We start from the raw sequence: 25,188 nt of genomic DNA on the forward strand, positions 1-25,188 counted from the left end.
TAACTGAAAAAGGTTTTAGGTGTTAGATAAGTTACAAATAATATCAAGTTTTCAAGTTTTCACCCTAGAGAATACGGATTTCAGTTTCAACACTAATACCACTGTGATTACGTATGCTTAGGCAAGACACATTGTGTGTCCTAGACTAAAGACACTTGTTGATGATACTTAAAAATCTCACTGGTCTTTTAATGCTTGTCTAAATTGTCAGCCATACATAAAACAAACAACAACCATCAAATATTAGCAAAAAAGCATTTGATTAAAAATATTTAAAATTTAAGGACAAGCTAGAAACTTGAGTATTTTAAAAGTAAATAAACTTACAGTTTGTCCTTGGAACTGAATTGGATGCAAATCCCTGTTGGACCCCATCCCTAATATATGCCAACTAATGGTGTCTCCCTGACATACATTATATCCTGGTGTGTTACCATAGATGTAGCCATTCACAACATGCATCTTGTTTCCTTTGACAAAATATTTCTCTGTGATATCAACTTCTTCCCAGTTTTCCAAAGTCTGAAAAACAAAAATACACTGAACAGCAATTGCTCCAAAACAGTGGTGCTTTATAGTTTGTCTTGATTGTCAGCCATACATAAAATCATCCCAAAGAATTCTTCCACAAAGTTAGAAACATGGTTATTCATAAGTGAGCTTGTGGTGTATGAAGCAGAACACCCGTGTTATAATAACTGGCATTGACCCGCCAAGCAAGAGCATATAAGAAAATTTTTTCTTTAATAATTTTACCTTAAGATTATCACGAAAATACCAAGTTTCGATCTCAAATGGTATAAAGAACATTGCAACAAACTCATGATCAACGTCTGTCCTTGTTTCATCATCACGATACGTTCCTGGTGGACAATAAAATGAAGTTTAATTGAAATATATAAATTTTTTGAAAACAAACCAACACAAAATTTTTTTTGAGCTGCATTTATAAATGTCTATACACACACTATAAAAAAGTACTATGGGGTAAGATGGGATACCGTTAGCACCTAAACTCTATATTTCCTGATCAATTATATTTATGTACTCATTATTGTTTACTATATCATATAAGTAAAACGAGAAAACACAATGAAAACATGTCCCATCTTACCCCAACCTACTATACATGTAAAATCTACAATCTACATACCAGGCTTGCAAACAATGAGAGCTCCGATCAATCCAGAGTAGATGTCAACGGGAGAATGGTTATGGGAATGGTATGCCCAAGTCAAGCAATTAGCATCGTCATTTGTAGGACCGTAGCTGGAAAATATTCACATTACATCGGTATAACTATGATCTAACAGGACAAAATTATAAACCATTTCTTATACTTTTGTTTGAGGGATTTAACCTAAAGTGACGTTATCGGAAATTCCCTGAAAAGAGAGCGTCTTCCGCGTATCTTACTTTATGGGGAATTGTTTCTGTTTGGATTTTCACTTACTCGTCTAGGACGTCCCATGTGTATTCATATTGTTCTCCAGGTGGTACGCCATCGTCTGCTTTATCAGTTGTGTTGTCAGCATACAAAGCACCTTCGTTTGCTTTCGTATAGAACACACCATGTGGATGTATGGAGAAAGGACGACTTGCGTTGTTGAAGAGATGTATCTTAATAACATCGCGAGTCTGTAAAAAAGTTATGGCAAAAATGTAAATGTTCAATATATAAAGCATGTTGAATACACACGGCGATTTTGTTTGAGCGGGAACAACTTGTCAGCTTGGCTGGCGACGCTATAGCATTTGAAAATAAACCTCCTGTCCAAAATACAAAAAATATGAACAGTTATGTTCAAGGAGGTTCCAAAAACCAAGTTTTATTCCGAGCAGATTACCTCGGCCCGAATAGTAGGTCCCATGAATCCGAGATTGGGGTCATGAGGTAACGCCTCACTGAACGTCGAGTCAGTGTAGGCTCGAAACACAGCTTTTTTGTATCGTTTGCCAATGTACATATTGCTGTATATGCGAGCAATTCTGCAATTACAATGAAATTTGTTAAGGATTTGTCGCATATATATTATGTGTTTTTTTATATCCCCATTTAATTAAATGAATAAAACATATTTGTTCCCGTGTGGCGGGGGTACGACGGTGGTTATAACACGGGTGTTCTGTTTCATACACCTCGCGCCCGCTTAAAAGTTATTAATGTAACTTTGTACAATAACGCATTGTTAATGTTTTAAAACACGATCGGGATACTTGGATATTATGTGGTAAAAGTGTCCCGTCTTCCCCCCCAATACAATTTAAAATTCTTACTTCTCATCTTCAAGTCGGTTTCCAGTGACTTGATTCAACCCTGAAGGAGCGTAGTCCCAAATTATCTCGTTTATTGCGAGATAATAAACTTTTCTTCTTCTCTGCTGTGCATCGGTCGCCACTGCAGCGCACAACAATGCAATCGCTATCACAAAAACTCGCATTTTCTAAATTTGGGATTTTATTTTAAAATAATCAGAAAATTATCTTGTTTTATAACACTTCGATTATAAAATTTATATTTTAAAATCATGTTACGCATTTTATCTCAAGCATAAAAATTCTCGAGAAAATAAATTTCGGTGATATTAATAATTCTACACACAATTTTTATTTACTATCTACAATTTTCACTTAAAGAATAGAAGAAATAAAAATTACAGAAATGGACAACCAATATATTTTAAAACTTTTCCTATTCCATGTAGCCTAGCTTATCTTGTAGTATACGCTCCCCTGTGTCAACCTATACGTTCCCCTGTCCAACCTGTTTTGAACTGAATTAAATTTCGCTGGGTCTCAACATGTATTCAACCCAACTCGCCTTTTCTGTGTTCACTTGTTCACTAATTATTTGATTTTCAGTTTTTCGGTTGCCCTGCATGCTTGGATGCGCAAGACATAAGTCGGCGTGCAGTGGAATTGCTGACACAGGGGATATTTTGGCGAAATAAAGTGGTTCATCAGCAAGAAATACGGGCGAGTGAATTTCGGTTCTCATGCAGAAACCACTTCGGAAATAATTTGAAAATATTTATTTCAATTACTTTGTGAAAAATAGAAAACAAATGGGAACTAAAATATTGAATCAAAAGGACAAAAAATAAAGACGGGATTTTCAAACAGAAACCAAATGACTTTGGTTTCACGTTTTATTGATATATATATTGAACCACAACGGAAGTAATACACGAACACATGTAATGCTGATGCCATTTAGCATTTAGTTGCGTCATAATGTGGGAGTTAAAATTGCTGCAATGAAAATTATTTCTGATTTGCGCCAAACAATGTCCATATGTTATTGTATGGTCTTTCGTGTTAGTTCGTAAAGTGTAATGAACGATTCATTTAAAACTAGACTTTTCTGCGGTCGGCTATGGCCTTCAAAAACCAGAATGCACAACATAAAACTCGTGAAGTAGTTTTAACATCCTAATGTACCAAATTATGACACAGCAAAACTCGAATCGGTTGAATGAGAACTTTACTTATAAGAAGAAACCACATACAGAATTCGAATATCGCTAAATAAACACCTCACAGTGAAAAATGTGTTCTAATATTGTATATAATACTGTGGGGTAAGATGGAAACTTAGCACATAATATCCCATATTTCCTAATCGTGTTTTTAACAACTATAACAATGCTCATTTAGAGTCGTTAGAATCCGGTTACAGAGTTTTGTAAATATTCTTTGTTTACTACCAAATGGGAGAATAAAGTAATGAAAACATGAACCATCTTACCCCAACCTACAATAACTTAGTTATCGTTGGTTTTTAAACGTGGTAGAATAGCCAGCATTAGTGCAAAGAGAAGAATAAATACAGCGAGAGTGACACCTCCATTCCATTTCAAAATATTCCGTGTTGACCAATACGATTTCATAGGTTTCGGGGAAAAGTTATCGACCAAGCCACCCTAAGACATATATATCCCGTATGTTACATTTGTAAACAACTAAATGGATGTATAGTAGGGTGGGAAAGATGGGACACATTTAGAACATAATATCTAAATATCCCGATCGTGTTTTAAACAATTAACAACGGTCTATGGGAGTTGTAAGGAAACAGTTTTATAATTCTTTGAATGTTTTTGTGTACTACGAAATGGGACGAGAAAATAGAATGAAAAGGTGTCCCATCTTCCCCCACCCTACTATATGAAACTTGGTTTATCATCGTGTGGCGATACAATGACAGTTGTTAAAACACATGGGCAGTTGTTTATATAAGTTACATTCATTCATTAACTTACCCAACCACCATGCTTTATAATCCAATCAAGAGCATTTCTTTGAATAAAATCACTCGAGATTCCAATCATCGATTCAGCGAGTTCTGGGTGTCCCTGCAAATGTTTTTATACTCCGTTATCATTCTGTTTGGTAGCAAACTTAAATAATTTAGGAGAGCGGGGAAGGTGGGACATCATTTTTTCTTTTTTTTCTCGTCCAATTTGGTAGTAAAAATATGATATTTACAAAGTTATACAAACGTCTCTTCACGACTCCCCAGGATCGTCGTTAAATGTTTAAAATATGATATGGGTATTATGTTTTTAATTGTATCCATCTCACCCCTATAGTACAATACTGAGTTTTGTAACCTGCAAAAACCTCACCAAAAAGAATGTATTTCATCATACAGTCTTACTTGAGATATGCAGTCAACAGCCATAGCACCAGCAAGCCCCAGAAGCGACAAAATTCTTCCCCATGTATAATTGCATTCGACAACTCCCATAATATGAACGCCCATTCTGAAATACAATCTTCGTACGGTCGCCTCTGAACTGAACACGTATCCGATTTGTCGCGAAATCTGCCGAAAACTCTTCGGAAACATACGCTCAAAACCGCTACCTGTAATTTTCAAGAAAATAGTTTGTTAATTTGAATTTATAATATGATTTCTTCAGATTTTTTTTTCGTTTTTTTTACTCATTACTGAAAATTCTGGCAACCATAAATGCCACTAAAATGGAACAACTTCTACTTAGTGCTGTATTCTCAAGGACACACGCATACGTACACAATGGTGGTAACGTCAACCACATGACTTCGTATCCTTAGGTCTAAAATATAAGCGCTACAACCGCTTTGGATTACAGCTAACATAACAACACGCATTATATTAGAGGTTATAACACGGGTGTTTTACATAGCTCGCGTCTGCTTCAGTTAAACACAATAACTATGTAGGTGATTATGTTTTCTAAGAGCGCATGGTGACGTAGGGTAAGATGGTCTATGATAATTCTCATTTCTCATTCAATTTGGTAGTAAACAAATTCAATACCCATAGCCCCGCGAGACTCTAAAAGCGCGTTAATAATTGTTCAAAACACAATTAGGACATATAGAATTCAGGGGTTAACAATATCCCATCTTACCCCGCAGAACTATACGTACACAACCTTACCTAAATTCAATATCTTATTTGAAAGGTTATGATTGTGTGCCGGCGCATGTTCAGTCACAGTAACTCGTTCCCCGAACCCGTCACGCTTCAGTCGGTAGCAAATATAATCTCTACAGATGCCGGTTGTGAGCCGAACGTCCTCTTCGTACGAAGTTGAGTTAAAAACCGAGTCGTCTCCAAGAGAGACACATGATGACGTCAGGTCCGCGATTGATGACGTCACAAAAGTGACACTGTCACGCATGATCGAGTTTATATTGTCCGCCAGCAAAGTCCGCTTGTTTTTTCGCTCTGTTTCATAGATAGAATTGTGGTTGACGTCACTAGTGTATGACGTCATTGTTTCACTCCACGTCACACCGTAAATACTCCGCGATTAGTATATTACGTCATAATGTATTCATACTAACGTTGTATACTATACTGCAAAACAATATGAGACATTCGTAATTCTAAACGGTATGATACTCATTATCAGCTGTAATAACTGTCTAAAACAATAAATTAACATAAATGTTAATTTATTTCACTGAAAAAGCGGTAGTTGGCAGTAAAAAAACAGCATTTAAACGCGCTACAGGTAAAAGCTACCAAGTAGAAATGGTAAATATAAAAGCGTATAGCTGCTGCTAAACCAACAGTACAGTATATAATATATTAGTGTTAAACTGTATACCTTTATACTGGTCTAAACCTGCAACCAACATTGTAAAGCTTCGCCTTCAACAAAACAAACTACTAAATCAACCAAGTGTTGCTGCTGCTTTTGCAATGTAGGTACACACGCGCCCACACTCGAGCAGTGCGTACAATTTATCATCACGTTGCGCGCTTAATTACCAGAAGCACTGCGCCCGTTCTGCCGTTTCCTTTGCGCGGGTGACGTGACGTCAGCTACAATCGATACGGCGAAAACCTTCAATAAACAGTTAAAAAACACAAGAAATCGCATGTATAGTAGCTTGGGGTAAGATGAGACATGTCCCTACTCTCTTTTCTCGTCTGATTTGGCAAGACACTAAGAACATTTAAATAAATATAAAGTTATATAACCGTAGACTTGTGACTCTAAAAGATCGTTTTTAATTATTTAAATCACGATCAGAATATATAAGTTTTACGTGCTAACTGCTAACGGCTTTCTATCTTACCCGCAATACTGTATTAAAGCTGTTCTTCCAACACATATGTTTAGATTCGTTTAGAATAAGCAAAGTCTGTTGACGTTCAGAACCTGATGACGTACATCACGTGACTGGTGCGTACTAAAGACTTCAGGACGAACTTTCGCTTTCGTTCTTACACATGTGTAGCTATATGTAACAACCCACTACAAGATTATTATTACTACATGAAACGTATCTAATCTGTCATATACAATATATGTTTATGACTGCATCGTGAAGACATCACATGCAATGTCATGATAACTTGATAAGTCATTCATCAAAAAATCTGACATTTCAAGATAATACATTAATCTTATGTTTGGCGACCACGCTTCCATCCACCAATTCAATGCTGTTAAAATGCTAACTGTGAACGTGTTTCAACGACTGTTGTTTTGTCGCTATATCTTATATTTGCGATTGTTTCTGATCCTTTAATTTTCGTTACCGCAATTAAAGAGACAAATAAAGTTATTATTATTATTATAGTTAAATTATTCCTCACGGTATACATGCTATGCGAACTGCCTTTAAATAAATCAATGCATTGCTTCCGTGTGCATAAACAATCTCTTCATTCAATACTATTTCTCATTTCAGGGACTTGTAAATAATTAGGGGCGCAGAGGGACTCGGTTTCGATCCAATCTTGCATTAATCGATTTCACCTTCGAAGTATCGATCCTGCTCAAAACATCTTCAGACAAAATACGGCACACTGACAGCAATGCATCCAAAAACTGGTGTATTTGTTATTGTAATGCCTATAGTAAACTTGCTTTTGTAAACGGTATATTACTGTGGGATAAGATGGGCTATACCTTTAACACATAACATCGAAATATCCTGGTAGCGTGTTTTTAGTAATTAACAACGTTATAGTTTAGACTCGTGAAAATACAGTTTTTCTCTAAATATTTATTGTTTAATACCAAATAAGATGATAAATAATGATGAAAACATGTACCATTCCTACCCCAACCTATTATATAAGCGCAATATACGAGATAAAAATAAGACCCAAAAAGGTTGTGTTTTCGTCTTCTTCTTCCAATACTGTTCTCGTGGAGTCAAAACCGTTGACGTTTCTTCTTCATCTAATGCCCGCCAGCACCCTTATATATTATAATGCAGTTTCAATGGGCACAGTATATACTGCTGGAGGCCAAAGCCTTGAGAATTCGTTTCAAACGAAAGCCACAACGCCGCCGACACCGCGTGCTCCAGCGCGTCTCCTTGCGGCGAAATATTTCAAGTCGTTCTGCAATAAATCACAAATATGTATATGCTGTGGCTGACAGACATATTATTAGTCAGATAAAGTTCTAAAGTTAAAATTTTAAAGAACCAAAGTTTTGACGTCCATTCTGTTTACTATTGGGTTATATACAATAATAATATTCCTACTTTTTGTTACGAATCCAACTGTACGGAAGGAGCCCAGTTTATTTTTCGATACTTCAAACTTTTGGAATGTTTCTGCTCGCATGTTCATAACTTGACGTCTCTTGTTCGTTTCTGTAAAAAGGGATAAGTTATTATGTTGTTACATTGCTCGCATAACATGCTTTGATACATAGCATAGTTTAATATGTAGTAAAATAATCACCCACAAAGTTACATACGTGGTAACTCGTAAGCGGGCACGATGTGTAGGAAACCAAACACCCGTGTTATAACGACTATCCTTGCCCTGCCACACGAGGATATACAAGTTACATTAATATATCAAATTAGAATGTTTTTAAACCTTCATCAATCAGCCACTCATACACAAGAAACGTCTGTGGCAGCCTAACAGCGATCCCAATTCCAACCGGACGTGACGTCACGTTGCCAGAAAAAGTTTCATTCAATCGAAAACTGAAGTCGATTCGATCTTTTTGCGGGTTCTCCGGTATTGGGATATACTGTAGCAACTCAAGCCCGCTTTGGCAGTCGCTGGGTGGCAATGTGGAGCTGAGTGGTGACGTAGCAGGTGGACACACTTTGCAGCATCTGTCTTCGGAAGAAATCGGATTTGAGCATTCTAGTTCGGGACATTTCGGAATTCGACATCGAACGTTGCCATTCTGAAATTAACCAGCAGCAATAAATGTATTTGATTGTTAAACGGGTGTACTTTATTGGTTTGTTTAGCAACGTGCCCAACAACTGTTCAACGAAAAACATTACCGCTCATATGTGTCTAAAAACTAATTATTGGGTTTAAATACTATAAGGAAACGTACCTAAAAATAGTCAACATGATGTGTACAAGCTCACATACGTGTATAAAACAAATGTACCAATTATTAGTCAATAAATCATATTCCAAACCCACGGTACATCGTTATGGTTTGAGGGCGTTTGAAGTCAAAATAATCAACCAACACTCACCTTGCACTCGCATTCCACGCATGTTTCACTCATTGCTGGCACTTGAGGTTTCCATTTTGATTCGCTTTGATATCTCTTGGATCCCGACACACACGGCAGTTGAGTCTCTATTGGAGGCTGGATTGTTGATGATGTAACTTTGTGTCTTGTGGTTTGGACTTGAGACGGACAAGCAAGACAGCAATCTCCATCTACTACGGTTGGTTGACGGCATCTGAGGCGTGGGCAGGATTTAGTTCTGCAGTAAATATCCCCTTCCTGTGAAGTTGAACGATTTTAGATGGAAAGCAATAAATAAGAAGGTGCCATTAACACAAGATAAACTGCCCACCAAACATGCCAAAATTTAAAAATAGATTTAAAAAATAAATAAATACACACAAACTTAAACACGCGACTCGAGTGTATAAAACAAAACACCCTTGTTATAACTATTGTTCTTACCCCTCCATGCAAGGATAAATAAGTTAAATTCGTTTTCAGCTTAATATTTTACATATATGTACGTACCATACAAACACAAAGTGAGCATCGAGTTTTGTATGCAGTCGAACTTTCATCCGGAAAAACTTCTTCATTTTTTATGAACTTTGACTTGTAAAAACAGCCATGGTTCTTCGGGATCCTGGACAAAATCTCAGAGCCCGCTAAAAACATTCCAAAATCTCCTTCTACGACGTTATTACCAGGATTCTGGTTTGCGCGGGATGAATCTGGTTTTATCCGGTTTCGTTTATTCGGTTGTGGCGAATTATGTGAAGTGCACGAGGAGCAACAGTCTACAGTTTCACATTTAGTAGCAGGGCACGACAACGGCTTGCATTCTGCAATTCCGAGCTGGGACAAAAGTGGTGGATTGGTGTAAATGATGCTGCACAAATATATGGGGATCTTACAATAATTCAAAGTTGATATTTTCTGACTCCAAGAGGAGAAGATAAATACCATCAAAACACACTCGTTAAAATCACGATATAGGCTACTGGTAAAAACTACATGATTAAAAGTGCTAAAAGAGACGATACAATAAAAATACTTACACGTCACGAAATATAAGTGCAGTAACATTGCCAATGCTTAAACGTTTAAACAAATTCTTACCGAGTTGCATTGACATTCTACGCAATACGAAACCCCGAAGCTTGACTTGAGTTCTGTCCAAACTTCTCCTTGTGATTTCTTCAAGCTGTCGATGCCACAACTTTTGCTGTTTTCTGAAATATACGAATGTTTACTAACTATTTATTACAAAAATGGTAGGTTGGAGCAAGATGGTCAATGTTTTTATTCTCTTTTATCGTCCTGGTTGTAAACGTTAAAGAACAAAAATCAACGAATACCTTCACGACTCTCTAAGAACGTTGTTAATTGTTAAAAACATTAATGGGATATATGGAATACTACGTACTAACGATATCCATCTTACCCCAAAGTACTGCATATACCATACATATTCAAATTTACCTTTTGATAACAACCGAGACTGGCCGTAACTGCAAAACAAAACGATGCTGAATAAGTAAATACCATTCATGCTGCTGCTGAAAAGAAACTATAAAGAAACTAAAGAGCTTGGTAATGCTACTTATAATTGTTCCTGCGAATCTGGCTCTTTTTTTAATTAAAACCCCTGACGACATTTGCACTTACAGCTATTCAACTGCTGGCGCGTGTCGGCCTTTGTAATGCCATGGCACTGCAGCGAGCTTTTGTTCTTGTGCAGATAAGGCACCTGCGTGTCTTGCCGTTGTTTGTGTACGTACACTTACTCTGCAATTAGTTGACATAATCTTAGAATTACCGACAACTCGGCGTCAAGGCGCATAAAGGGTGCGTGAACTTTTAGACCTCCATAGACATTCCTTTGCTTTCAGCTTGTTGGTTGCTGGCCGAAGGAATGACATTAGCAATCAAGACATCTGACCACGCAATACAATATGATGGCGAACATAAACGTAGCAACCGATGGTTCTTCGCACTTGGTTGGGGAGTGCCTGTTATATTTGCTGGGTTTGCGATAGTGTATGGTTTGCTGACAGGAACCTACTTGGAGGAAAGTCTACCGTTCAAAGAGGGAATTGTTACGTCGTTTAAGTACAAATACGAGCACTGCTGGCTTGTACCTCAGACGACAATCTTCTGGTCTACTGTCATCGGTCCAACAGCTTTTATATTGGCCGTTAATCTGCTCATATTGCTTCGCGTTAGCAGGTTCGTCTATCTGATGCATGTTAATGAAGTCAAAATGCGACCAGGTCAACCGAGAGAGGGAGCTAGAGAGGTGTTCCAACAGCTTAAACGAACGATACGACTCATTGTTGTACTCGTGTTCACACTAGGAATGCCTCTGGTCATTGGATACCTGGTCGGTTTGTACAGAATTTATGGTTTAAATATCATGGTCTTACAAGAAACTATTGCATATATGTTTATAAAATCGTTCTAAGACATGGGGTAAAATAGTACATGATTTCACTCTTTTTTCCCGTCCCATTTCGTAGTAAACAAATAATGTTTACAGAAGTATATAACCGCAGCCTCGCGACTCTGAAAGAGCGTTGTTAATTGTTTAAAACACGCTTAGAAAATATGGTATTTCGGTACCCGCTTTTTCGATAAAACGCGCCGAAAATACACCTATTTCTTATGACATTACCCTCTCCCTTTTGCTAAAACTTTATATACGAACAGGTATCGGTTATACATCAACAGTGTTCATGTACATCAATGTTGTGGTGAATGGATTGCAAGGAGTTGTCGTTTTCATCGTCTACCTTGTGGCTGTTAAAGATATTCGGCAGATGGTGACAAGAAAAGTTGCCCAGTCGTTTGAAATGACTGAATTGATCTGATCAAACTTTTTCGACACATTGTGTACGACAGCTTGTTTAAGACCCTTGAATATTGGGTGCAATTAACAGTCACACTTTAAACTGACAATCTTTCCGCATTTTTTATTCATAGCGTGTTTTAACCACTGCTGTTGTTTTGCTGTTGATTCCCTTCTCTTCCTTCTTTAAGTAACATATTCTTCGCTACCGTTTTCTAAGATATAAATCAAATGTTGCAAAAATTATTGTATTCTTTTGGTTACTGTAACAGAACTTGCAGTTATATATACAAAAACGGATGAACGGGAAGTAACGGTAAAACAGTTGTAGTTGTAGAAGATTGGGGTAAGATGGCCCGTGTTTTTTATTTTCGGTTTTCGTCATTTGGTTGTAAACAAGCAGTAAAAAAAGTAAAACAGACGTTGTTAATTGTAAAAACACGATTCGGAAATGTAGGATATTATGTGCTAAACGTGTCCCATCTTACCCCATAGCATTACAATACGATGAAAATTATATAAAATAAGCAACACAAATGGCTTTGTTTATCCAAAAATGGTTTTCGGAATATAATACACAATTAAGGCAACATATATCAGTATGTATTGTTGGTGAAAAATCAGTTTGAGCGAATAATTCAGTCATTTCAAGCGATTGTGCAACTTTTCTGGACACCGTTTGCCGAATATCTTTAACAGCCACAAGGTAGACGATGAAAACGACAACTCCTTGCAATCCATTCACCACAACATTGATGTACATGAACACTGTTGATGTATAACCGATACCTGTTCGTATACAAAGTTTTAGCAAGAGGGAGAGGGTAATGTCATAAGAAATAAGCGTATTATTGGCCCGTTTTTATAGAGAAAATTTCAATGAGAAATTACATGATATTAAGTAGGATACAGTAAGTCTCGAAATATCGTATTTTCTCATCGTGTTTTATAGAGTTTTTTTGTATAAAAGTTTTATTTTAGGAAATGCCTTTTGTTATATGGGATATGGATTCATTTTGATGTACATACCGACCAGGTATCCAACGACCAGAGGCATTCCTAGTGTGAATACGAGTACAACAATGAGTCGTATCGTTCGTTTAAGTTGTTGGAACACCTCTCTAGCTCCCTCTCTCGGTTGACCTGGTCGCATTTTGACTTCATTAACATGCATCAGATAGACGAACCTGCCAACGCGAAGCAATATGAGCAGATTAACGGCCAATATAAAAGCTGTGGGGCCGATGACAGTAGACCAGAAGATTGTCGTCTGAGGTACAAGCCAGCAGTGCTCGTATTTGTACTTTGAAGACGTAACAATTCCCTCTTTGAACGGTAGACTTTCCTCTAAGTAAGTTCCTGTCAGCAAACCATACACTATCGCGAACCCAGCAAATATAACAGGCACTCCCCAACCAAGTGCGAAGAACCATCGGTTGCTACGTTTATGTTCGCCATCATATTGCATTGCGTGGTCAGATGTCTTGATTGCTAATGTCATTCCTTCGGCTAGCAACCAACAAGCTGAAAATAACCCATATTTGAAGTTAGTACTGTACTTTACTTTAAGTTATATAACAGTTGTTTTTTCGGTTTTCAATGTAACAGTTTAGCATTATACCCAGTTTTACAGTAACTGCTAACTAATTTGTAAAAAGTCATACAAAAAGCGATTTTGCAGTATCATAAAATTGCGTGATCGTTAAATAAATGTAATAAAACAGTATATTTTACCAGTAACCAGGAGGAAGTAGTGTGTCGCACACGTCAACACAATGCATGATATTTCGTTGAAAACAGCCAGATCGTGCATTAGGTTTGAAACATGCAGGAACAGAAGAGAAACCGAAAGGTTGGTTTGGAAAAACACGCGGTTTCCAGGTAAAGCATGTTTCAATGCAAGCAGAATGATTATTGTGACGATGAGACAGATGACGGATAAACCTTCTGTGACGTATGAAGTGATCTGAATAAACAAATGGCGTCTTATATTCTTGTTATTTTGTGGGATGGGGAAAGACGGGACAACACCTTTAGCACATAATATCTAAATATCCTGACCATGTTTTAAACAATTAACAACGATCTATGAGAGTCGTGAGGATACGGTTTTAAAATTCTTTGAATATTCTTTGTTTACTACCAAATGAGACAATAAAATAAAATAAAAAGGTGTCCCATCTTCCCCACCGTACTATATTAACATGTGCACAATACACACTGTAAATTTACACCCGCTTACAATATTCCAATATTATTATATTCATTTTGTTTATGTCATATATAATCATATATTTTAGTTGTTAATTCACCAACCTTAACCCCTTGTGGTACAACAGTCGCAGTGACTGACAAAAGAACTGCAAACACAGTTGTGTGGTTACATCGACAACGAAGAAAGCTGCCATTTTTACTTGCCAGAGTGACACAGCCGTACTCAGATAACTTGTTAGTACGCGGGTCAATGAACTTGCAATGCTGATTAACTTCTGTGATCCTGAATTTACCGCCTTTTGCTTTGTTGGATAGCTTTGCGAAAATTGCGTCGAAATTGTCACTTTGTGGCTTCTGTGAGATTGCGAACTCGACTTCACTGTCATTCAGTTTGTTTCCTTCCGAATCCACCATTGATATCATAGTAAATACTGGATCGAAAGGGGTAACAAATTCACAAGTTTTATCTTGACAATGATTTGAATCATTTTTTATGTCGTCGATTATTTTTGGGCTGACGTGAAACTTTCCAAGCACCAAACCGACTTGCATTGAGGGCGATCTGTTCACCAAACTAATACTTTCCAAAACCACTTCCCCAAAAGACATAAGAGGATTGCTACTGTTGGTTTTTAAAAAGATTCCAGTATCGTTGTATGTTTTCACGAAGACAGACAAATTCGTTTTCAAATCGTTGTCAGGTATGAGAGCCAACTTGAGCAATGAGTCTTCTAAGTTTGCGAGGGAGTTGATTAAACTGGTGCTATCGGCTACAGTTATGATCATATCTTCCCCCAATGCAGTGTCTAATTTTCCTGCAGTTGAAAATTAAACACCATAGCATAGTAAAATACTTGATTTTTTAAAGACAAAAGGATGTGGACTTATACCAATACTGATAAATACGTACTTGTATATTTATATTCTATTATTTCGTTTAGGAAAGAAACTGGTTAGATTGGCCAAATCATATACAAAGTAGTTTAGGTCAAATACGATCGGGATATTATCATATTATGTGCTAAAGGTGTCCCATCTGACCCCACCGAACATATACTAATATTGTTAATAAACAAGTCAAACATTTTACCGAGTGAGGCGTTCTTGGCATTGCAGGCAAAATACTGTCGCGTTTTGCATTTTCTTGTGTGTGCGTTGTTCGCACCAACTCCAATGCATCGACCGTGTCCCTTAATACACTGCAAAGAAAGTTTAACAGCCAATGTGGGAACAGGTTTTTCATTAGAGCACTTGTGTCCAATCCAGATGTCATCCTTCTTGAATCGGTCAAAGTACGATGTTTTCATGTCGTTCCAATCCTCATCGGTGCTAACTACAGCCAGTTTAGTTCCAAACAGTTTCCCACACGTCTTGCTTGCTTGAACGAAATTTCGTCCTTCTAGTGCTGGCTTCTCATCTCGTACAAAAATAAACTTCTTTGAACTGTATTTTGCGATGACTGTATAAAAAAAGAACGTTTACTATGTATAGCTATTGATATGTATACAGTGGCGCAGCCAGGGGGATTTCAGAGAGTCGCGACTCCTCCTTTTAAACCAAAAAAAAAACTTTAAAAAAGTTTAATTTTTTTTAAAGTTTTTCTTGATTAACCCCTCCTTATTTTTTTTTCTGGCTGCGGCACTGTATGTATATGGTGCAATTAAATTCGTTTAATAATTTAACACCTTCAAAGAAATTCGATTCGGTATCACCGATCACTTAGTACTGTGGGCTAAGATGCTGTTTGCGCATAATATCCTACATATAGTAGGGTGGGGAAAGATTGGACAACTTTTTAGTTAAAGATTGGACAACATTATAGTTAAACACAAAACAAACGTATACCTCTAATCCTTTGAGTCTGACAATCTATTTCAACAAACCAAAACAATAAACCGAAGAAAACGTAAAATAATCCAAGTCTGTCCATAGTCGTCGTTTAATAATATAGCCTACCTATCGGCAATATTCCAAACATAGATGAAACCAAGCCATTATATACGAATTGCCATGACGCAGGATTTGTATTTATATTCCCACATCGGAATACGTTGAAAAGAGCATCAAATTGTGACGTATCTATATGACAGAAACATGAAGCAAGTGGCACGTGACAGACACTGATTTGATCTAATGTACGCCTATAGTAACGTGGTTTTAGCAATTACATGTTCCGTTGAATTAGTGAACGTAACTTGTTTGTCCTTCCACGGTGGGGTAACTGTAGTTGTTAGGATCAGGTGGGGGTAAGATGGAACATGTTTTCATTCGCTTTTCTTGTCCTAACTGGAAGTACTTAACGTTTATTGCTCCAGTCCTGTGGCAACTAAGGCGGTATATATATATATATATAACGCCTAAAGGGACGTCACATTACCCACAATACTTCGTTTATCAATGTCAACACTGCGGATGCGACTTATCTCATGGGAGACTATTCTGTTTTTGTTATATATTATTCAAACCATACTCATCCTGATAATAACGTAAATATGTTTATAAACAAACTATAAGGGACAATTGGGTTAAATTGGCGCAGTTGTCGTTTTCTGCCAAAGATACAGAAGGCGACAAAGGTAGCAGCATCGAGCTTCGAACCTGTAATACACACAAGTGCGGGATTGCCAATTACGTTTACTGCAAAAAGGATAAATTGTGTACGGTGTATGCAGATCGGAACTGGTACCACAGTAAAAACGAACGAAAAAGCGACGATACAGTATACATACAAACACGACAAGTATATGTTAAAATTGAAACGCACACGAAAATAAAAGCAAATTTTGCCTAAAACGAACGTCGTTTTGCAACAATAAAACATCGGTGTTTCATAACTTACAGTGTTGCGACAGTGAGTTGGACTGCAGCAGTGACCTGCTTAAAACTATAACCGCATGTTATGGCTGCCGTAAAAAGTAAGCTTGAAGAACGGCAGCTGCATACGATTATATACTCGTAAAGTGACCTACACTACGTTGTAGTGAGGCATGATATTACACTGTCAGCAGATGGTTAATTGGGTCTATTCATTCTGTATCGCTTCTTATACCGTAGAGAACAGACCACTGCCTTTCGCCAGCTGTTTCGTTCGGTAAATAAGAACAATTACTATAAAAGAAAACGATAAATAAGAACAATTAAAAACGTCATGCACATGTAACAGAATACGGCGAGGTCCGATTTTCTTACAAAAGCAGTAAAATCCGAAACTATAATTTTCTATTAAAGCTAAAAATATATAGCTAGGACAGTGATGGTGCTAGGAGACAGATTGTGGGATTAAACTGTTTCCAGCGGAGGATATGGGACACATAAGAAGACCGTCTTCATTAACTGCAGATGCAAATTCTTCTAGTTCTTGAAGTCTGCGCTGGTCTGCGCGGGAGCTGTTTTCAAAAAGCGTGGCCCGGTTTTGGTTCGCTGCTTTCTTTACCCAGTGGCCATATATACGAAAAGCTGAAGCGTCTATTATTCGTCGAAGGCATTTCACAGAATAGGGATCACGAGCGGCAACCGCACGTTGTAGTGGTCTGTGCTGGTGCACTTGCGCCGCCATGCGGTGGTATGCTACGATTGTATGAACTGCCACCTGTGGTGTGAAATAAACATGTCATTGTGGGCGTTTGTGTCCTTGGGCAAGACACTTAACGGCAATTGCTCCAACCCAGTGGTCACTAATGGGTTGTCAAAATTATCAGTCATACATAAAAAATGAAATAAACCTGTTTAATTGATGATCGAATTGAATGTAACTCGCTTTTACTTATGACTCCTTATTAAAACTAGCCTACAGAAAATAAAGTAGGGTAGGGCCGGGAAGATGGAACACGGTTTTATTTCATTTTTTTCCCATTTGGAAGTAAACTAAAAACAATCAAAGAATTATGAAATCGTATCCCTACAACTCCCATAAATTGTTTAAAACACGATTCGGGTATTTGTATATTATGTGCTAAAGGTGTCTCGTCGTACCCCACCCTACTATATAAAACTTTTAAGAACGAAAACAAAATATGCAGACTGGCGGTTAAGACATTGCTTTTACCACTTACAAATTTAAACCACAATCTACATAACATAACACATACCCTGAACTTTCGTCTAGCGTTGAATGGTTTGGCTGAGTATCTCGAGGTGTCTTCCACTTGCTGGAAGAATGGATGAGCGAGCGCCATCTCTGCTGTTAATCTTTTTGTTGGGTCAACTACCAGCATCTTTGAGACCTGTGTGTGTGGGGGGGGGGGAAGTGAATCAATGTAACTTTAACATCGCATGGAAGGAAACGACAGTCGTTATTATATGGGTGTTCTGTTTCATACACATTGAGTAGTTTAGTGCCCCATATATAACTTTTTAGGGATTATTTTATGTCTCATCAAAAGACACATACGGCCACAAGGTAGCAGTGTCGAGCCTTGAACCAGTATCCTCTTGTCTTGAGTTAAGCACTCTTACTACTGTGGCAAGGCACCAGTACAAATTTATAAAACTACTCACTAAATCTCGTGCAGATTCTGAAATATCATCCCAGTCCGGACTTGGAAACGAATATTGTCCTTCCATGATCCGACGTAACATTATCATTTGCCTTCTGTGCCAAAAAGGAGGAGCTCCTGCAAGACTGTTTATAAAAAACTTTTAGGTTACATTTGGAATAAAATACATCTGAATTATAAATCAACAGAAAAACGGCAGATTTACAGGAAAATTGATGCCTGAGTTAATGCAGATGGCCATTATAGTTAACAAAGGTAATGTCTAATTTTATTTTCATAAAATCTATATAGTATTCAACTTTTGCAACCCCTTGTATTCCACGTACTTACAGCGTATACATAATAACACCACACGCCCAAATATCGATCTCAACACCATAACCATGGTGATGTTCGTCTACTGTGCATTTTAACATCTCAGGAGACATGTAGCCGGGTGTGCCGTATAATTCTGAAAATTAGAAAAATACGGAAATATTGGAAAATTGAAGCAAAACCTGAAAAAATACCATAGAAAAAAAGCCACACAAAATTACAAACGACTTAAAGTTTTTTGTAAAAAATTACAAACGACTTAAAGTTAAAATGTATTAGATTAGAGACTCAAAGTTATTTAGAAATTGCAAAGCTTTACTCTTCAGTATTATATTATAACCTCAAAAACAGTATGTGGCAAAGACTAGATAATAATACGTGTAACCAATTTATATCTAGCAAAGAATCGAAAACAATAAATCTTATGTGTCAATCAAACCTGTAAAATATTTTCCATTTTCAATCTTGGTGGAAAAACCGAAATCCGACAGATGTAGATTTAAGTCGTCATCTAATAAAATATTCTCAGGCTGCGAAAAAGTTTTAAAAAATATAAAAATTTAAAAGATATAATATATATATATATATATACATAAAAATAATATTTAAACATTTTAAAATGTATTTCTAAAATTGTAATATTATAATTAAACAATGTTATTTATTAAGTAGATAATTATCATTAAAAACTGGCACTTACAAATTGAATATGCACTTACATAAAGTAGTTCTTTTTACGAAGCAATTATGTTGGAACAATTGGTGTTTAGTATTATTATAAGAGATATGAGATTGTCTAATCTGTATATTATAGGATTAGACATCTGGTAATTATATATTTCCTCAGTATAATTACTGAGCACTGTGACACAAATCTTTGTTGTTAATCTTTGATGCTGTATAATCTAAACAAAACACGGATACCCTGTATGCTACTGGCGCAATTTTGGGGTGTATGGCTCCCTGGTTTTTGAAACATGAATCTCATCCTATTATAGCAGCATTTTTTTAAAGGCGAAACAGCTTTTACCCTGCTGTTAGGTGTTTACAAACAAGCAGAGCCAAAGTATATCGCATTCGTCACATTAATCAATGAGGTTCCCTATATATATCTGACAACTATGAGTGTAACTGTATTTTAACAATGCCACCCCATATTTTGTTCAAAATTTAAACAAAAGTAACAAGCATTTTCAGGTACTACAAATATTTTATACTCTTATCTTGGTACTAAAATGCATTACAACTTTTACACAATTACACACTGCCCTGTAGGCATCATATAATACAATGTCAAATATGGAAGGATAACTACCTTAAGGTCACGGTGTACAATGTTCTGACTATGCAGGTAAGCAACTGCTTCTAATAAAGACCTCATTGTGGATCTGAAATTGCAAATGCAATAAATAGGTATAAGTGTATATTCAATATGTGTATATTATATACAACAATATTGTTAAAAGTTCCATTCCAGTTTGACAACGAAAGGCATTAAATTGCAAAATTTCTTGCAGAGAAAAAACAAATAAAGTTTATAGAAATAATTTTAATTTTGTGATAGGTGACCTCTTATATTGATGGTTTTTATTAGGGTGATGCTGACACTTATTGCGGGCCATGTGCTTTTAAGCAGGACTAACGGCAATTGCTTTAACTCAGTGGTCACTGGTCACTAATAGGTTGTCCAATTGTCAGCAATATAGAAAAAATAGTAAAAAATTATCAACCAAAGTTACATGTGTGTTAACTGGTTAGCAGGCACGAGGTGTATGAAACAGAACATTTGTGTTAAGGAGACTATTTTTTTTCGGCCACGCGAGAATAAATAATGTAAATATGTGGTAACTTGTAAGCAGGAACGTGGTGTATGAAACAGAACATTTGTGTTATGACGACTATTTTTTTTCGGCCACGCGAGGATAAATAATGTAAATATGTGGTAACTTGTAAGCAGGAACGTGGTGTATGAGACAGAACATTTGTGTTATGACGACTATTGTTTTTCGGCCACACGCGGGTAAATATGTGGTAACTTGTATGCAGGAACGTGGTGTATAAAACAGAACACCCATGTTGTCGTTGTCCCGCCATGCAAGTATTAATGAGTTAAATTTATACAGAATACAAACAAACCTGGTCTGTCGTTCTCCAAATTTCACCACCTCTGTTAAATAATCGAATAATTCACCACGTTTTAACCTGCACGACAATAAGTTACATTGTTACCTACATTTTAACAATGACACTCAAGATTTTACTGAAAACGCCAAAAAATGTGACATTCTTTTATATATAAATAGTTATAATATATATATTAAATAAAAGTTTTACCTTATAGGCCTGCTGATTAAATTATTAATAGTAATATCCGAGCTACAGTTGGTTCTAACTGCTTTAGGTTTAAAAGTTTTCTCTATCTTGACTGGTACTGTAATAAATTCAGTGAATTTTACCCTCATTTGGTGCTCATAGACTTGAACGATTCTTGTGTAAAGAAATACAATCAGGATCTTGTGCTATGAAAATGTAACAGACAAAAATGAAGCCCAACCAAAACTGTTTTGCATTCTTATTTTACTTCAAGGATACAAAAATAAGGGTGAAATGGTATTGCTAGGACTTGGTTTTTGTCTGTTTTGTTTTCATAGCACCAGATCTTTTGTGTTTTAACAACTGTTGTTTTGTCGCTATATTCTGTCTTTTCGTTTAAAATATTTTTAAATCTTCGCTACCGTAATCGAAGAGACAAATAAAAAGTTATTATTATTATTATCTTGACTGGTACTTGTTAATCTGACCAATAATGATATTTCTAAGTTTAGTAAAAAAACACTTACAGTTGAAATATAAGGAAGATAAATGTGCTTGTTTCAAATACATCAACCAGTTCAACTGTCAAACAAAAGTTAAGAAAATTAATGAAATGATGATTTCGTCCGAGTCCTTACACAAACACAATCACAACACCCAAATATGTAAAGAAAATACTAAAACAATTATAAGCTTATTTAAAAAAACATTTATCACATTTTTCATATGTACTACACAGTTCATCTTTATTAGGCTGAAAAAAATAACCAGAGTAGCTGTTGCTTTGAATTAAAACACTTACTAATGTGTACATGACCAGAGACTTCTTTGAGGATGTTAATTTCATTGTGTGTGACTTGTCTCAGCTCTTCACTTATCTTATTACTACCATCAGTTAAGTCAATGATCTTTACGGCAAATTCTCCGCGAGTTTTCTTGTCCACACAACGACGCACACAGCTGCTTACACCCCTGAATTACAAAACATTAATTTTGATTAAAGTATTTATATATATATATATATCTACTCTACGAAATATATAATTTTGGTGAGATGTCTAACCCACACACAAGTTGTTTTTACCTTCCCAATATCTCCTTTGGTTCATATTTGCTGTAAAACTCTTTTGCAGTGTTAATATCAGGGAGTTCCTCCTTTTTTTCACCGTCCATGACCGCCATCCATTCAGATTAATTTAAAACTAGTTGGCACCAAACGTCTGGATTTCAAAACGTTCATTAAATTCTAAAAACTTGTAACATTGCCAAACAAAAAAACAATGTTATGTTATTAAACAAATGACTAACTGTCTATTCACGAACCTATACTGAACCAAACTACAAAGAAAACAATATAAAAAAACTATTGTATCAGTTCACTTACAGCGCGTTTATAGCTTAATACTGTTTTGTCTGTTTTACTGTTCAGTACAGGTTTTTCGTTAAATAAGAACTTAAAACTGCAAAGTCGTCGTTGCAAATGCAGCCTTATATACCAAACATAACCGTGTATAGTAAAAACCAGTACTGGACTTAACTGACCACTGTCATTAACCAGCTGGTCTACCACTGAAACAAACAAAACAAAACGGCACTTCAGTGACCTCTTACATAAATCTCTTTCTTTACTTTGTTATGTCTTGCTTCAGTGCGTTTGCGATCAAAGAAATAAAAAAGATAAAAACTATGTATCTTTTTTATTATTTCTGTGTTTGCGATATGTTAGTACATTTAATAGAAGCAACATAAACACTTCGTTAATACAACGGGTGTTGGGTACAAATATATCACGCTGTTTTACGATATATTATGAGCATATAAAGAGGTAACACGTCTTGTTAACACATCTAGATAAATACAATTAAGTAGCAGACGTTTTTTGATAACGTCCGAAAAGAGTATAAGCGGTATGAACAAAACGTTCCCTGTTGTGGCACTACTCTGGGATAGAACCAGAGTATACTATGTTTTAAGTGAACTATGATAGAACACGATATTACAGTCCATTCAGCGATTCAAGTAATCGCAATAACTCTGCAAGGGTATAAATAAACTCACATAACTACAGTGGCGTACCAGCGCCACGTAGCGGTACCTTTCGCCAACCTTTTGCACAAGTTTAATTATGGTTAATCCCACTCTTCGTCCAAAATACCAAAAAAAGTTCTGGATTTTTTTACAAGTAAATAGTCTTAATTTTTAATTGCCCTCATTAATAAGGATCAAAACACCAGCGAAAATTAGCTGAAGTCGCCAATTCTCGTCTGTGAGTCATCCTCGTTTAATCAACACGATGGGAATTACTCAATACTTTTCTATTCCAAGCTGCGTATAATATTACTTAAACATTCTGTATAGTAGGGTGGGGAAAGATGGGACACCTGTTCATTCTATTTTCTCTTCCAATTCGGTAGTAAGCAAAAAACATTCAAAAAGATATGAAACTGTTTGTTCACAACTCCCATGCACCGTTGTTAATTGTTTAAAACACGATCAGATTATTTGGATATAATGTGCTAAAGGTGTCCCATCTTCCCCCACCCTACTATAGGAAGGTGGGACACCTTTAGCACGTAAAATCTAATTATCCTGATCGTGTTTTAAACAACGATTAATAACAGTCTATATGGGAGTCGTGAGGAAACGGTTTTACAATTCTGTTCTTTGTTTACTACCAAATCGGACAAAAAAATAGAATGAAAAGGTGTCCCATCTTCTCCCACCCTGCTTATAATGCCAGCAAAAGCATGCGTAAAGAGAAAAACGTGTAAATGGTGAATCATGGTTGGCAGTTTATGCCCAGCGGACACGGTTTACAAGTGACGTATATGTTTAGATTAAATGCGGCGCTAATTGCTTAATTAACAAAGCGGAAATGCTGACCTAAGGATTACGGGGATTTCAACGCATGTTTTACACGCCACGCACCTGGTATTTAAAACGCGAACGTATGTATGAGGTGTCAGAACTGTCGCGCAAGCTTGGAAAGCTTGAAGCTTAGGAAATGGTTTATTGATCGCCATACTATGTTATGTATGACTTAGAAATTAGATAAACGCGTATTATGCGGTATAGTACTGTGGCTGTACACAGTATCCGGAATTCGTCCGTTTTGTCTGTTTTGTCCGGGTTTCGCTGCCGCATGCGGAACTCGGTAATGGCTTTGCATACGACTTCGCATGCGAATTCGCACGCCGGATACTGTGTACAGCCACCTATAGTACTGTGGGACAGTATGGGATACCGTTTCTAAAGTTTGGGTTTAGTATGTTGGGGTAAGATGGCCCATGCTTTCATCCTCTTTTATCGTCCTATTTAATAATAAACAAAGTGTTTTGGAGATTTATATACTCGTTTGTATCCACGACTAAAAAAAACGTTATTATTGGTTAGAATACGATTTGGAAATATGGGATATTATGTGCTAATGCTATCATTATCTTATAAATAGTGTTTAAGGTGATTAATATTAAAAATATGTGGGGAGAGACGGGACATCTTTAGCACATAATATCCAGATATCCTGATCGTGTTTTAAACAATTAACAACGGTCTATGAGAGTCGTGGGGATACGGTTTTAAATTTTTTTGAATTTTTTATTTACTACTAAGTGGGACGAGAAAATAGAATAAAAAGTGTCTCATCTTCCCCACACTACTATACGATAGAACTGTCTGATTTGATGATAAGCATTTATGCATGAAATTCGTAGGCTATATATTGGATGCAACGATTTTAATAGATAGAATCTTATATATCAATAATAATTCAAAGCATTTGAAATAATACTTTGGACCCGTTTGACGACCACTATAAAAGTATAAGCAATATTCCTAAAGGGCAACCTGAGCTAAAGCAGTTACAAGTAAAGTAGGCCAATCAATAGAATAGTTATTACATTCTCTGGGCTTCTAAAAAGTTCTTCAAGCTTCACTTTATGTTTCATATCTATCGTTCAACCGCTATTGAGCAAAGTTCTATTTTTAGTTTAGCCTTTTAAACAGCTTAGGTCAGACAGTTTTTAACAGCGCCGTCTATTAGTT

General features: G+C 36.4%; 6 protein-coding genes across 8 annotated transcripts in view; 1 reads left to right on the plus strand and 5 right to left on the minus strand.

Moving 5' to 3' along the window:
• Nucleotides 1-2,456, minus strand: part of LOC100182115 (hephaestin-like protein) — a 14,053-nt gene extending 11,597 nt beyond the window's left edge. The window contains exons 1-6 of the mRNA XM_026839226.1: nucleotides 2,278-2,456; nucleotides 1,848-1,989; nucleotides 1,454-1,638; nucleotides 1,154-1,269; nucleotides 757-863; nucleotides 328-522 (exon numbers count right to left, since the gene is read on the minus strand). Coding sequence (XP_026695027.1) covers nucleotides 328-522; nucleotides 757-863; nucleotides 1,154-1,269; nucleotides 1,454-1,638; nucleotides 1,848-1,989; nucleotides 2,278-2,441 — 909 coding nt within the window. The 5' untranslated portion in view covers nucleotides 2,442-2,456. The remainder of the gene's footprint in view (nucleotides 1-327; nucleotides 523-756; nucleotides 864-1,153; nucleotides 1,270-1,453; nucleotides 1,639-1,847; nucleotides 1,990-2,277) is intronic.
• Nucleotides 2,457-3,112: 656 nt separating this feature from the next.
• LOC100185339 (bcl-2-related ovarian killer protein homolog A) lies at nucleotides 3,113-6,203 on the minus strand. Of its 2 annotated transcripts, none has more exons than XM_026839228.1 (4): nucleotides 6,105-6,203; nucleotides 4,661-4,869; nucleotides 4,263-4,355; nucleotides 3,113-3,923 (listed from the first exon to the last, which is right to left on the minus strand). In XM_026839228.1, exons 1-4 carry the CDS (start codon nucleotides 6,133-6,135, stop codon nucleotides 3,765-3,767), a joined length of 492 nt encoding a protein of 163 aa, XP_026695029.1. In that variant the 5' UTR covers nucleotides 6,136-6,203; the 3' UTR covers nucleotides 3,113-3,764. The 2 variants fall into 2 exon arrangements, with proteins under 2 accessions (XP_026695029.1, XP_002120303.1); XM_002120267.3 differs by lacking the exon at nucleotides 6,105-6,203 and adding an exon at nucleotides 5,429-5,879.
• A 1,119-nt stretch (nucleotides 6,204-7,322) lies between these two features.
• Nucleotides 7,323-10,552, minus strand: LOC100179782 (chordin-like protein 1). Its single transcript, XM_002120463.5, has 7 exons — nucleotides 10,441-10,552; nucleotides 10,078-10,190; nucleotides 9,487-9,813; nucleotides 8,977-9,234; nucleotides 8,348-8,669; nucleotides 8,005-8,115; nucleotides 7,323-7,858 (listed from the first exon to the last, which is right to left on the minus strand). Exons 1-7 carry the CDS (start codon nucleotides 10,508-10,510, stop codon nucleotides 7,734-7,736), a joined length of 1,326 nt encoding a protein of 441 aa, XP_002120499.1. The 5' UTR covers nucleotides 10,511-10,552; the 3' UTR covers nucleotides 7,323-7,733.
• A 100-nt stretch (nucleotides 10,553-10,652) lies between these two features.
• LOC108950462 (adhesion G protein-coupled receptor E2-like) lies at nucleotides 10,653-11,898 on the plus strand. 2 transcript variants are annotated; one of them, XM_018816285.2, is made up of 2 exons: nucleotides 10,653-11,345; nucleotides 11,668-11,898. In XM_018816285.2, the coding sequence occupies exons 1-2, from the start codon at nucleotides 10,874-10,876 to the stop codon at nucleotides 11,826-11,828; spliced, it is 633 nt and encodes a 210-aa protein (XP_018671830.1). In that variant the 5' UTR covers nucleotides 10,653-10,873; the 3' UTR covers nucleotides 11,829-11,898. The 2 variants fall into 2 exon arrangements, with proteins under 2 accessions (XP_018671830.1, XP_018671831.1); XM_018816286.2 differs by having other exon boundaries at nucleotides 10,653-11,341; nucleotides 11,668-11,749.
• Nucleotides 11,899-12,262: 364 nt separating this feature from the next.
• LOC108950458 (adhesion G-protein coupled receptor D1-like) lies at nucleotides 12,263-15,668 on the minus strand. The gene is made up of 5 exons (XM_018816279.2): nucleotides 15,111-15,668; nucleotides 14,123-14,835; nucleotides 13,541-13,772; nucleotides 12,836-13,330; nucleotides 12,263-12,595 (listed from the first exon to the last, which is right to left on the minus strand). The coding sequence occupies exons 1-5, from the start codon at nucleotides 15,325-15,327 to the stop codon at nucleotides 12,321-12,323; spliced, it is 1,932 nt and encodes a 643-aa protein (XP_018671824.2). The 5' UTR covers nucleotides 15,328-15,668; the 3' UTR covers nucleotides 12,263-12,320.
• Nucleotides 15,669-16,634: 966 nt separating this feature from the next.
• Nucleotides 16,635-22,388, minus strand: LOC100182979 (phosphorylase b kinase gamma catalytic chain, skeletal muscle/heart isoform). The gene is made up of 10 exons (XM_002120751.4): nucleotides 22,229-22,388; nucleotides 21,947-22,116; nucleotides 21,672-21,726; nucleotides 20,968-21,033; nucleotides 20,147-20,219; nucleotides 19,271-19,361; nucleotides 18,847-18,967; nucleotides 18,518-18,641; nucleotides 18,109-18,243; nucleotides 16,635-17,609 (listed from the first exon to the last, which is right to left on the minus strand). Exons 1-10 carry the CDS (start codon nucleotides 22,324-22,326, stop codon nucleotides 17,280-17,282), a joined length of 1,263 nt encoding a protein of 420 aa, XP_002120787.1. The 5' UTR covers nucleotides 22,327-22,388; the 3' UTR covers nucleotides 16,635-17,279.
• Nucleotides 22,389-25,188: the final 2,800 nt, after the last annotated feature.

This window comes from Ciona intestinalis, unplaced genomic scaffold (genome assembly GCF_000224145.3).
Source record: "Ciona intestinalis unplaced genomic scaffold, KH HT000174.2, whole genome shotgun sequence".
NCBI lineage: Eukaryota > Metazoa > Chordata > Ascidiacea > Phlebobranchia > Cionidae > Ciona > Ciona intestinalis.